Below are 11,821 nucleotides of genomic sequence, written 5' to 3' on the forward strand. Positions count from 1 at the left end.
ATGGCCATTATAGCTCCCAGAACCTTTGAGAATACTCTGGGAGCTGTGGCAAGACCAAAGGGAAGAGCAATAAACTGGAAATGCTTGTCCAGAAAGGCAAACCTTAAAAACTGGTAATGATCCCTGTGAATGGGAATGTGTAAGTACGCGTCCTTTAGGTCTATGGACGTCATGAATTGACCATCCTGCACCAATGGAAGAATGGAACAAAAAGTTTCCATCTTGAAGGACAGAACCCCAAGGAATTTGTTGAGGCACTTTAGTTCTAGGATGGGGCAAAAAGTTCCCTCCTTTGAACATGAGAAAGTCTGCCCCCAACCTGATCCAAAATTGGATTGGGGTAGACCCTTCATGCTAATTTAGAGTCAGTGGAAGGCTTTTTGTTTACCCTCATTCCAGGGCTGGTTGGACTTCCAAGAGGACCTGGATTGGTCTGGTTTGGAAGAGGAGGACTTTTGTCCCTTAAAGTTCGGAAAGGAAGGAAAATTAGAAGTCCGACGACCCTTAGGTCTATTCTTCTTTTCCTGAGGTAGGAAAGATCCCTTTCCACCCGTAATCTCTGAAATGATCTCCGCACACCAGGTCCAAACAAAGTTTTGCCCTTATAAGGCAAAGCCAAAAGCTTGGCCTTTGAAGAAACATCAGCTGATCACTATTTTAATCACAGAGCTCTGCGAGCTAAAACAGTCAAGCTAGACATCTTAGCAACCAGTCTAATTACCTGCATCTTAGCATCACAGATAAAGGTATTGGCCAGTTTAAGAACCATGATCCTGTCTTGGATCTCCTTTACTGTAGTCTCTTCTGAAATCAGATCAGACAAGGCATTGCACCAACAAGATGCCGCTCCCGCAACCATGGCAATACTCGGCACAGGTTGCCACTGTAAACCCTGATGGACATACATCTTTTTTTATACAAGCCTCCAAGCTTTTTGTCCATAGGATCCTTAAAAGAACAACTATCCTCTATAGGAATCGTAGTCCTCTTAGCTAGAGTAGAAATAGCTCCCTCAACCTTAGGTACAATGCGTCATGAGTCTCGAATAGAGTCAGCAACAGGAAAAAACTTTTTAAAAAGACAGGGGAAGGGGAAAAAGGGACCCCTGGCTTATCCCATTACTGAGCTTTTACTTCAGAAATGTTCATAGGAATATGAAAAACAATCAGAAGGAGAATCAAACTATCCAGCTTAGAAGACGTCTTGGGGTTGGCAGCAACCAAAGGTTCAGAGTTGTCCAAAGTAGCTAAAACTTCCTTCAGAAGTAACCGAAGATGTTCAAGCTTAAAGGGACACTATACTATAAAATTGTTTTCCCTTAATGGGTTTCCAATTACTTTGCCAGCTGCTGAGTATAACATCTATGAGATTTGCTTTTTTAAGGATTATTTGTGTATATGAATAAGCTGATTTTGTGTTTTGAAGCCACAACCTAATAAAATGGGTTGAGCTTGTAGGTATAATCAGATCTCATTACTTTATCTCATTGTGTAAATATACCTGCTTCTTTATCTTATATCTGTGCATAAACCAATCACCAATACTTGGAGACAACAATGGAAAATTAACATTTTATTACCATAATCTCTTCTATAACCCACTGGGAGTGTAATTTCTTCTACTGTCTGTATTAACACAGCTTGGCGTTGAGGCCAAAAACTTTCAGGATGGGTGGGGATACCACAGGCGAAATAAACTATTTAAAATGCCAATATAAGGGTAATGGAAATACTTTAAAACAATTTAATACACTCCAGCAGGTAAAGTGGGTCATTGGGAACACATTAAATGGGAGACATTTTTTGAGTAAACTGTCCCTTTAAATCTAAAATTAACTTCCTCAGATTCAGAAGTTTTTACCGCCAAAGAATCAGAGTCTGAAATTTCACCTTCAGAAGCTACTAAAGTATTTTCCTCATAAGATAATTGAGAAAGGTTGACCAGCGCAGATTTAGAGGGGCCAGAAGCCTTACTAAACGGACAAATGTTTAGATTTACGCAAAGCAGGGAAAGCTGACAAAGCCGCAGTTACTGCAGAAGTAATCTGAGTGGCAAAATCCCCAGGTAAACACCCCCACGAGTTTGAGAGGACACAGAAGGCGCAGATTGTGAAACCATCAATGCTTGGGACGTTTGAGGAGAAAGCGGAGGCATGTCACGCACAGCAATAACCTGAGAGACATTTGGCTCAGAAGGGAGTAATTTGTCTTTAAACCTTAATGTTTTGGATAAACATGAGGAACAAAATTGCATTGGCTAAACAATTTGAGCCTCTAAACAAGCATTTATCAATAGCCACGGATTGATCTAACTCTGAATCCATTTTACAGATTCAACAGATACAAATATAGAAAAATAATAAAATTTGACAAAAATCTATTAGAATATTTATAAAATTTGAGTGCAAAAAAAGAAAACTTCAAAAGAACCCTTCAGATTGCCTGAAGCTCCTAGTGGACAGGAATTGACACCCCTACTAGTCAGGAAACTAAATCTGTCTGCAAGGATCTTCTCCTCCTATTCATAAAACGATCCGCTTAGCATCCAACAGAGCCCTGCAATACAATGCACCTCAGCGTAATGAAAAAAAACTAACAAAACTCTGCTCCAATAAACCGGAATTGCGGGAATCACGTGAGGGGAAATTTATTTAACTGAGCCACTTAAAAGGGCGCGAAAAAAAGAAACTGTTCATGGATAACAGTTGATAAAATAAGCCTCTTACGACCATTAAAGAAAAAAGCCTCAAACTAATTCTGTCTACTCCTGTCAAAGACAAATGAATACACTAACAAAGTGCCCTGTATTCCTCTAATAAAGCGCTCCTTGATCCATTTACAGTCCCTTCAGCCAAATAACGCCTCCATTTCACATAAGATATCCTTAACAATAAAGATATTTTCCAAGCAGTATCCCATAGCCATAACCTGTCCTATGAATCCTTATTATAAAGGATATATGTCCTAAATTGGAACCAAGAGAGGATTAACCTCTTAACTTCTGTAGTCCTTCAATACCTAGAAGGTAAAGGCACTTACCTGAGATCCAGCTGTAGGACAGATGCTGCTACGTAGGTGTGACTGGCACTGCTCTCCCTGTCATGGACCTGTAGTAAAAGAAAGAACAGAGTAACCAACTCTGGCTTTCTGCAAAGGGTAAGCAAAATATTAAAAGTAAAGCAAAGACTACCTCGCAGCCTTTTAACTGCTTCAAAGCCACTACTACTCTTACTAAAGAGATTGACATGGACACAGCTAGACCTCAAGCCTTGCTTGCAGGGAAGAGTACCCACAAAAGGATTAATATCTTCAGACATCAACTTCGCACATCCTCCATTGACAGAGGCAAAGAGAATGAGAGGGGGTTATGGGTAAGGTACTTAAACTTAACAGGTTTGCTGGGGTGCTCTTCGCCTCCTCCTGCTGGCCAAGAGTTGAATATCCCACTAGTAATTGGATTGACGTTGTGGACTTTCCATGTCTTAGGAAATAAACATATTTGATGTTCTCAAGCTATACTTAAATGTTGCACACATTTAATAAAACAAACAATATGTACAAGAAACTTGTTAATCCAGTCTACATTTATAAAGATAAACATGTATCCTATCTTGTCTTTTAAAGGGATATGAAACCCAATATTTTAAACAGAGGTGGTCGGAGCAGAGTTATAGAAAACCACAAAAAGTAAAATATAGCTGCAAGCAGCGATAGAGGTGGCCATGCGCTTTGACATTTGCAATGGCATATAAGCTGCTAATTCACAATATATAGCTATACAGCAAATTTCAAAGATTTAACATAAGCGGTTGCAAAGAAATCACATTTTTGAAATTTTCGCATAAATCAATATGGCTGCCATAGCTTGTGACTAATTCCTTCAACATGAACAACTGTGTATCTAGGTCACAATATAAGGTTATACAGCAAGTTTCACAGTTCTAACATAAGCGGTTGCAGAGAAAATAGATTTTCAAAATTTTCGTGTAAACCAAGATGGCTGCCTGATCATAAGATATACAGCCTCCATATTACGCACAATAGTGCTCACCATAGATGTCAATAAACATGGCAAAAAAAAAGCATTTTGGTAAAACTGTTTTTGTTTTATTATTAATTTAAAAGTATCGTTAAGCATTTTGAACAATTCAAAATGGCTGCAAACCACGTGACCTATCAACTTCTCTTGAAAAAATCTGAATGTTAGTCATAAGATAACTCTGTAAACAAAATTTCAAGTCTGTGCCATAAGCGGTTTTGGAGAAGAAGATTTTTGTAGCTTTTAAAAACAGTGCATACAAAACAAAATGGCCGCCAAGCTATGCAATGTATGGCTTTCAAATTGCACATACTAATGCTCACTATAGACCTCTACAATTTTCAGAAGTTTTATGAAAATTTGCAAATGTTTTATTTCACGAAGGCGACTACGCAGTGCGAATTTTAACTGCAATATTGTCTTTGAGGGTTATGACTGAGTAATCATGTGTCTATTACACTGTAATATTGTTAAATATTGTAAAACTAATGCATAAAGTGCAAATTTACACAATTAAATGTCGATAAAAAGGTTAATGTCTAACAGTAGCCATGTTGATTATAGAAAAATCACAGTTTGAACAAACTTGGTAGAGGACCTTGCAAGGAGTATATGTGCAAAATTCTGCTTTATTGCACTAAACTGTTTAAGAGAAGATGTTGAGATTTTCGCAAAATGCAAGATGACTGCTACATCATGTGACCAAGGAACTTCTGTTGAACAATGGCAAATCTAGGTCATACCAGCACTGAGCACACAAGTTTCAAAACTGTAACATAAGCAGTTCCAGAGCTGAAGATTTTTAAGCGTTTCTCGAAATTTGTTGCAAAAAACAAAATGGCTACCTAACCATATGACCTATGAGTTCAATGTTGCATGAGATGTAGCATTGCAATAGGCTGTACTAGCATACCTCATTTCAAGAGTTTAGCATAAGTAATTTGTGTTTTGTGAGCAATTGAATCAAAAGAGGCAGTATACAATTATAAATAATTGCGAAAAAAATAAAACTAATATTGTTGCTGCATCATGTGACTGATTCTCTCCTAATGAGCAATTATAAATCTAGGTCACAATAAAAGATTATACAGCAAATTTCACAGCTCTAACATAAGCGGTTTCAGAGAAAATAGACTTGATATTTTCGCGTAAACCAAGATGGCTGCCTGATCATAAGATATACAGCCACTATATTAAACACAATAGTGCTCACCATAGATGTCAATAAACATGGCAAAAATAAAGCACTTATGTAAAACGTTTTTTGTTTTATTATTAGTTTAAAAATATCGTTAAGCGTTTTTGAAAAATTGAAAATGGCTACCAAACCACATGACCTATCAACTTCTCTTTAACAAATCTGAATGTTAGTCATAAGATAACTCTGTAAACAAAATTTCAAGTCTGTGCCATAAGTGGTTTCGGAGAAGATTTTTGTAGCTTTTAAAAACGGCGCATACGAAACAAAATGGCCGCCAAGCTATGCATTACAAATTGCACATACTAATTGCTATAGACCTCTACAATTTGCAGAAGTTTTATGAAAATTTGCAAATGTTTTATTTCACAAAGGCGACTGCGCAGTGCAAATTTTAACTGCAATATTGCCTTTAGGGGTCATGACTATGTGTACTCATGTGTCTGCTACACTGTAATATAGTTAAATAGTGTAAACATAATGCATAAAGTGCAAATTTACGCAATTAAACAGCAATAAAAAGGCGAATGGCTCATAGCAGCCATGTTGATTATGGAAAATTTGCAGTTTGAACAATCTTGGTAGAGAACCTTGCAAGGAGTATATGTGCAAAATTTTGCTTCATTGCACTTAGCGGTTGCAGAGAAGAAGATGTTTAAAGATTATCGCACATTTCAAAATGGCAGCTAGGTCATGTGACTAAATCACTTCTCTTGAACAAACTTTATTCTAGGTCAGTACAGCAGTACACACAGCAAGTTTCACAGCTGTAACATAAGCGGTTCTGGAGAGAAAGATTTTCAAGCGGTTGTTGAAATTTGTCGCAAAAAGCAATATGGCTGCTAGATCACATGACCTATGAGATTTATGTTGCATAGGATTATGCACAGCATAGATCTTTAGCATTGTGCCAAGTTTCATGAGTTTTTGAGTTATGCTGTTGTTATAAGCACTTGAAAAAAGTGGCGGAATAATAATAATTAAAAAAATAAAATAATAATAATCCTAACAACAATAGGTTGTCCTGCAACTTCGTTGCATGGCCACCTAATTACAAAGGATACAGTATATTAAGCTAACAGATTATTAATTGACCAACATAGAAATGTTCATAAAGATTTAAAATCGTTTTCCACTTGATGTTAAATTTATCAATCACTTTAAAAATGAAATGTTCTTCTAATACACATTATTTAATTTGCTTGCTGTTGCTTTAAAATTCTGCTTCTCCCACATTCTCAAGAGATAGATAATTATTTTAATGTCCCTTTATTCACTAGAATGTAAGTAACTGGGACTTATCTAAACAACCATATGTATGTATACTGCCAGGTAATTTGTAGTGTATTTATGTACAGTATTGGACTTCCAGCCTCTCCAGGGGGCATTGGTCAAGATTGTAAGAGGCATTTTAAGGTAACATTTAAATGGGACAGTAAACACCTTGTAACTACAAAATGTTTCTGCTGTGCTGCTATAGAACACTTAAGCCAAGTCTTTTTAAAACAAAATTAACATCCTCTTTACTGTAGTTATTTTTTAATGGCCAAACTCCAACCATAATTTGCCAAATGTTAAGGGACCAATCTAGGCTTTAGTCTGCAGACAATAAGGCCAGTCACTGCCATAATAGCAGTATAAAATTAATCTGATTTTTAGTTGCTATCAGTTAAAGCCAATAAGTGAAAGATATGAAGCAGGGTTGGAGTTGAGAAGTCAGCAGGTGCTTTTCTGGTCATGAGAATTTAAATTGCTCAATTTTCAAAGCTAAAATTACATAAGGGAGCAAACTAAATAATGAATATATTGCAACGCTGCATAACTAAAAAATGTGTGATGACTACTAAATTTAAGTTTATTAACATTCTTACCAATGTTTACTGAATCTTCCCAGTCTTCAAGTACTTCAGTTACTGTAAGAACATAAACGTACGTCCTATGCTTCCTGTCTTGGTTCTGCTTAAATATGAAATAAAAAACATGTCAGTGGGGAACATTCAAACAAAATTAGAAGAAAAAAAAAAGCAAAATTAACGCATTCTTGAAAAATATTTTAAAGTCTTAAAGGCTAGGAGAGCCCTTATCGTGCAACCGACTACTAAATTGCTAAAAGCTTCAACATGAAGGAAAGAGCTTTTCATCACATTCCAGAATCATATCTTTTTTGGGCAATGTCCATTGTAGAAGTGTGGGTAATGGTAGATTAAAACGTGTATAAATAAGTGAGCTATATACAGGCTTTAAAAAAGGCACATTGTACACTAGATTTTTCTTTGCATAAATGTTTTGTAGGATTAGCCATTTATATTGCCCATCTGGTAGTGTTTTTGTAACAATGTACCATTTTGCATATTTTTTTTTTAATAACGCGCTGATTTTCAGACTCCTAACCAAGCCCTAAAGTGTCAGGTGTAGACTGAAGTCTTCAGATTCCTGCTTGTTCCGGTTTGTGCAATCTGTTTTTCATAATGAAGGGGATGGTGGGGAGTGTCTGCTCTTCCTGCTTTCCCAGCCCCTTTCACTGGGTGTTCCAGCCCAACCTCATTAACAGTGCTAAACTGGGAGCTTCTAAGCAAGTTTTAAAAGGTTTTAAACTGGATGTTTAGATCAGTATATGTGCATATTCTCCTTTATAGTAGTGTCTATAATATGCAGTTATATGAAAATTGGTGTACACTGTCCCTTTTAAAGGGGCATTGTACTGTAAAATGTTCTCCACGTTGTGTTCCCAATGGTCAATGTTACCTGTTAGTGTATTTAATTGTTTGAAAACTCCTCCTTTATTTTTATTTTGTTAAGTAGAAAAGGACAAAACAGGAAAATGAGGTGCAAAACTAGAACTGTCAGAAAAAAATACAAATAAATAGGGAGGGCCTTGTGGACTCTCACCACCTTGAAAGAATTGCATTTATCAGGTAAGCATAAATCTTGTTCTCTTTCTAATGTACATGGATGGCTATAGGACAATCTAGTATATACAGCATACACAGTATGTGCAGGCAAGCTAAGCCCAGCTGATTGATGGTGGTGCAGCAGATCTCCCCCCTAGTGAGAGCAGACAACTTGCTTAGGGAGACACTGCAGATAAAGCAAAGGAATGTAGAAGCCCTGCAAGGACCGCTGTGAGCGTTATGCTGTGATCTGTATAGCACACATAATATAGCCCTATACCGCACTGGTGTAAGTCTTAACCCTCCTGATACTGGAGTCCATGAAGCACGTTGCCGCGATCAGAGGAGCAAGCCTCTGCAAATACCGGCCACCTGACTAAGATTCCTCTTAAGATAAAAGTGCTAAAGAAAACCTCTGCCTCCCATTCGGCACAAAGAACACACTGGAGCGATGAGACCGGTACCGCCGTCATTTATAGAAAAGTATACAACTGTGTGTTCTGGTTAGAGCAATAAATGGTGCACGGAGCACGTAGCACACCCCTACGAAATAGTGAGAGCAGACAACCTGCTTAGGAAAACGCTGGGATCTGTATAGCACACATAATATAGCCCTATACCGCACTGTGCCCGGCCGCTCGCCATTAGACCCACACATTAAATATAGGCTTTTATTCCCTAGAGCTGGGGCAGCAAGTGCAAGCCTTTTATTATCCCTATGAATCACGCATAGCGCTCACCCATGCAGGGCTTGTACTAGCTAGGGAGTGTGGGAAAATGCTTGCTCTGTAGCCTAGTCATATTACGGACATATTCGTATGTAGTGACATCGCTTCAAGCTATCATTTTTTGGAGCTTTAGTAGCAAAATTGATAATACGTGTCAAAAGACAAACTTTAACTTCTTTGTATGCTTCATTTAAAAAGCCCATATTTTTCGTTGGGTGTATAATGTCCCTTTAACAACTGGTTTCAATCTGACTAAAGCTTGAACAAAACTGAGCATCCAGGAAAACAAAAGTTATGCTTACCTGATAAAGTAGAGTAAAAAACAAGACCAATTTGCAGCCTTGCAAACCTGCTCCACAGAAGCTTAATTTTTGAAAGCCCCAAGAAGAAGAGACAGTGCTCATGTAAAGAGCCATAACTCTCTCAAAAGACTGCAGCCCCGCAGTCAGAAAAACAAAACAAATTTAACTCCTCAACCAGAGAAAAGAGAAGTAACAGTAGCTTTCTGTTACAGAGAAAATAAACAAAAACAGAACAAAAATTATTAAGCACGCACAACATCTAAATTGTGCATAACGTTCCTCAAGAGATAAAAATTACAGAGAGGGAACAATAAATTCCCCAGCAATATTTCCAGTTAGGATAAATAACCGCTTTATCCGAAAAAAGATAAAGCGAATCACACTGCAAAGCTGAGAGTACCTAAACTCTCCAAGCAGAAGATATAGCAAAAAAAAAGAAAACTTCCAAGATAAAAAATTTAAAATCTATGGAATGCTATGACTCAAACTGAGCCTGCTGCAAAACCTTAAAACCAAGGTTAAAGCTCCAAAAGGAACAAGAAACACAGGACTGATACTAACCAGGATCTGACAAACAGATTACACGTCTGGCACATCCACCAGACACTTGTGTAAAAAAGATAATGCAGAAATCTGACCCTTCAGGGAACGGACTAATAAACATTCTTTCAGACCTTCCCGGTGAAGGGACAAAACTCCTAGGAATCATGACCCTACTTCCAAGAGTAGTCCTAGGGTTTACACCAATCAGGGAATTTACGCCATACCTTATGGTAAAAGTTACCAGAAATAGGCTTGTGAGCCTAAATCATGGTCTCAATGACCGAGTCAGAAAAAAATTAATTTAAAAAAACCACGCTTAGACAGAACTAAGCATTCAATCTCCAAGCAAACTGAATAGGGAACAATAGTCAGACATTATAAAAATCAACATCAGTTCAAATTTTATATACAGGGAAGTAGACCTGAACTTGTAAATTTTTCACTTGTAATTTCAATCTGAAAATTTTATATACTGTAAATATAGTCACCATATCATGAAATACTTCTTTTCCATAGCATGGAACAAAATTTCATTTCTAATCAAAGAGAAGAAAAATAACGACTACTGTTACTTTAAAAGTAGTCTTGGTGGTATATAAATCTGATACATCTAAAGCAAAATTTAATTCCTTATCAAGTTTTGCTCTCAATTCATGAGCAGATTATGCCCAGAGCAAGCTTATCAGATTAAAAAACGCCGCTCAGCTCCACCAACAGAGCTGAAACACACACAAGAAATGTGCATCTATTATAAGTGCGCCTCTACAAAACACAGGGAAGTTCCGATACAGATACCTAAATATTGCTACTTGTGCCTAGCAATGTCCCAACCCACAGTGGCAGGCAAACAAGGACGCTGCTCCGTTTTCCACCAGAGAACGGGGCGGGATCACATGACCGGACCCATCAGAATTGTAAATGGCGCCGCTCCGACTTCTCCTACTAAAAAGAAGGTGGGAACTAAATATCTGTGCATAGGAATGAAGTGCGCATAACAAACATTGTGCTTCATTCTGCCTAGGAGCTAAGTTGTGCATCAATGCTAAACTAAACTCCATCAGTGATCTATTATTAAAGAAAGCTCCTTAAAGCCAGCTTTATGCTATGCCTACAGCGACACACTACCAAAAGCCCAAAGTGTTGCAATAAATTAAAAGTTTAAACAACCCCTAATGAGAGCAATATTAAATAGTCAAAAGTTAGCGAATACAATATCATAAAAGTATTAATCCCTAGTCTCCTGTCACAAAAAAAGTGCCTGAATCCTGCCCTAAAATATCCTTTCAAAGGATATAAAAGTCCCAGATAATTCTGCAGTCTAAATCTCATAAGTGCAATGTCTACCCAGAAAACAAAAAGCACTTACCTGCAGTCTGGTTGTCCGGCAGGACAGCTTACACGGCGTGAGAGGATGTCACTGCTCACAGAGACCTGTAGAAAAAAGAAAGAACTGAGTAAACCTACTCTGGCTTTCTGTACCATGGGCAGCAAACATGTTAGGAAAACACAGCAAGGCCCACCTCACAAGTTCCTAACTGCTTTAAAGCCACCACTGCCCTACTGAAGAGGCTAACGTGGAGTACGGCTAGACCCAATCTTGAAAGGAAGAACAGAGTAAACCTACTCTGGCTTTTAAAATAATAAAATCTTGCTTGAAGTAAAAGAAATCCAATTTTCTTCAGACACCAAAACGTCACCTCCTCCATGTACCAAGGCAAAGAGAATGACTGGGGATTGTGGGAAGGGAAGTGATACTGTGGTGCTCTTTGCCTCCTCCTGCTGGCCAGGAGTGATATTCGCAACAGTAATTGATGAAGCCGTGGACTCACCATATCTTAGGAAAGAAAGATTAACAATATTTTTAAGGGTATAAAACCAAAAGAGCAGATATTTGACACTTTAAAGAGCTAGCAGATAAACCATTGCCTAAACCTTCTTGTAAAAGTTACGGAATTATAAAAGAATGCTAAATCAAACTGTCCTTTCCAAGTTTTGTGATACATTTTCCTTGTGACAGGCTTTCTAGCCTGAACTACAAGTATTTATCACAGCCTCTGAGAAACCTTGCTGTTTTAATATTATGCGTTCAATTTCCAAGCCGTCAATCTGAGAGACTCGAGA

At 37.7% G+C, this 11,821-nt stretch overlaps 1 protein-coding gene across 2 annotated transcripts in view; it reads right to left on the minus strand.

Moving 5' to 3' along the window:
- NUDT4 (nudix hydrolase 4) overlaps window positions 1–11,821 on the minus strand; it is a 122,898-nt gene that overhangs the window by 31,501 nt on the left and 79,576 nt on the right. Inside the window, exon 4 of one of the 2 annotated variants that reach the window (XM_053716901.1) lies at window positions 7,108–7,195. In XM_053716901.1, coding sequence (XP_053572876.1) covers window positions 7,108–7,195 — 88 coding nt within the window. The remainder of the gene's footprint in view (window positions 1–7,107; window positions 7,196–11,821) is intronic. The other variant, XM_053716902.1, reaches the window with a different exon arrangement.

Source organism: Bombina bombina, chromosome 6 (assembly GCF_027579735.1).
Source record: "Bombina bombina isolate aBomBom1 chromosome 6, aBomBom1.pri, whole genome shotgun sequence".
NCBI classification, from domain to species: domain Eukaryota; kingdom Metazoa; phylum Chordata; class Amphibia; order Anura; family Bombinatoridae; genus Bombina; species Bombina bombina.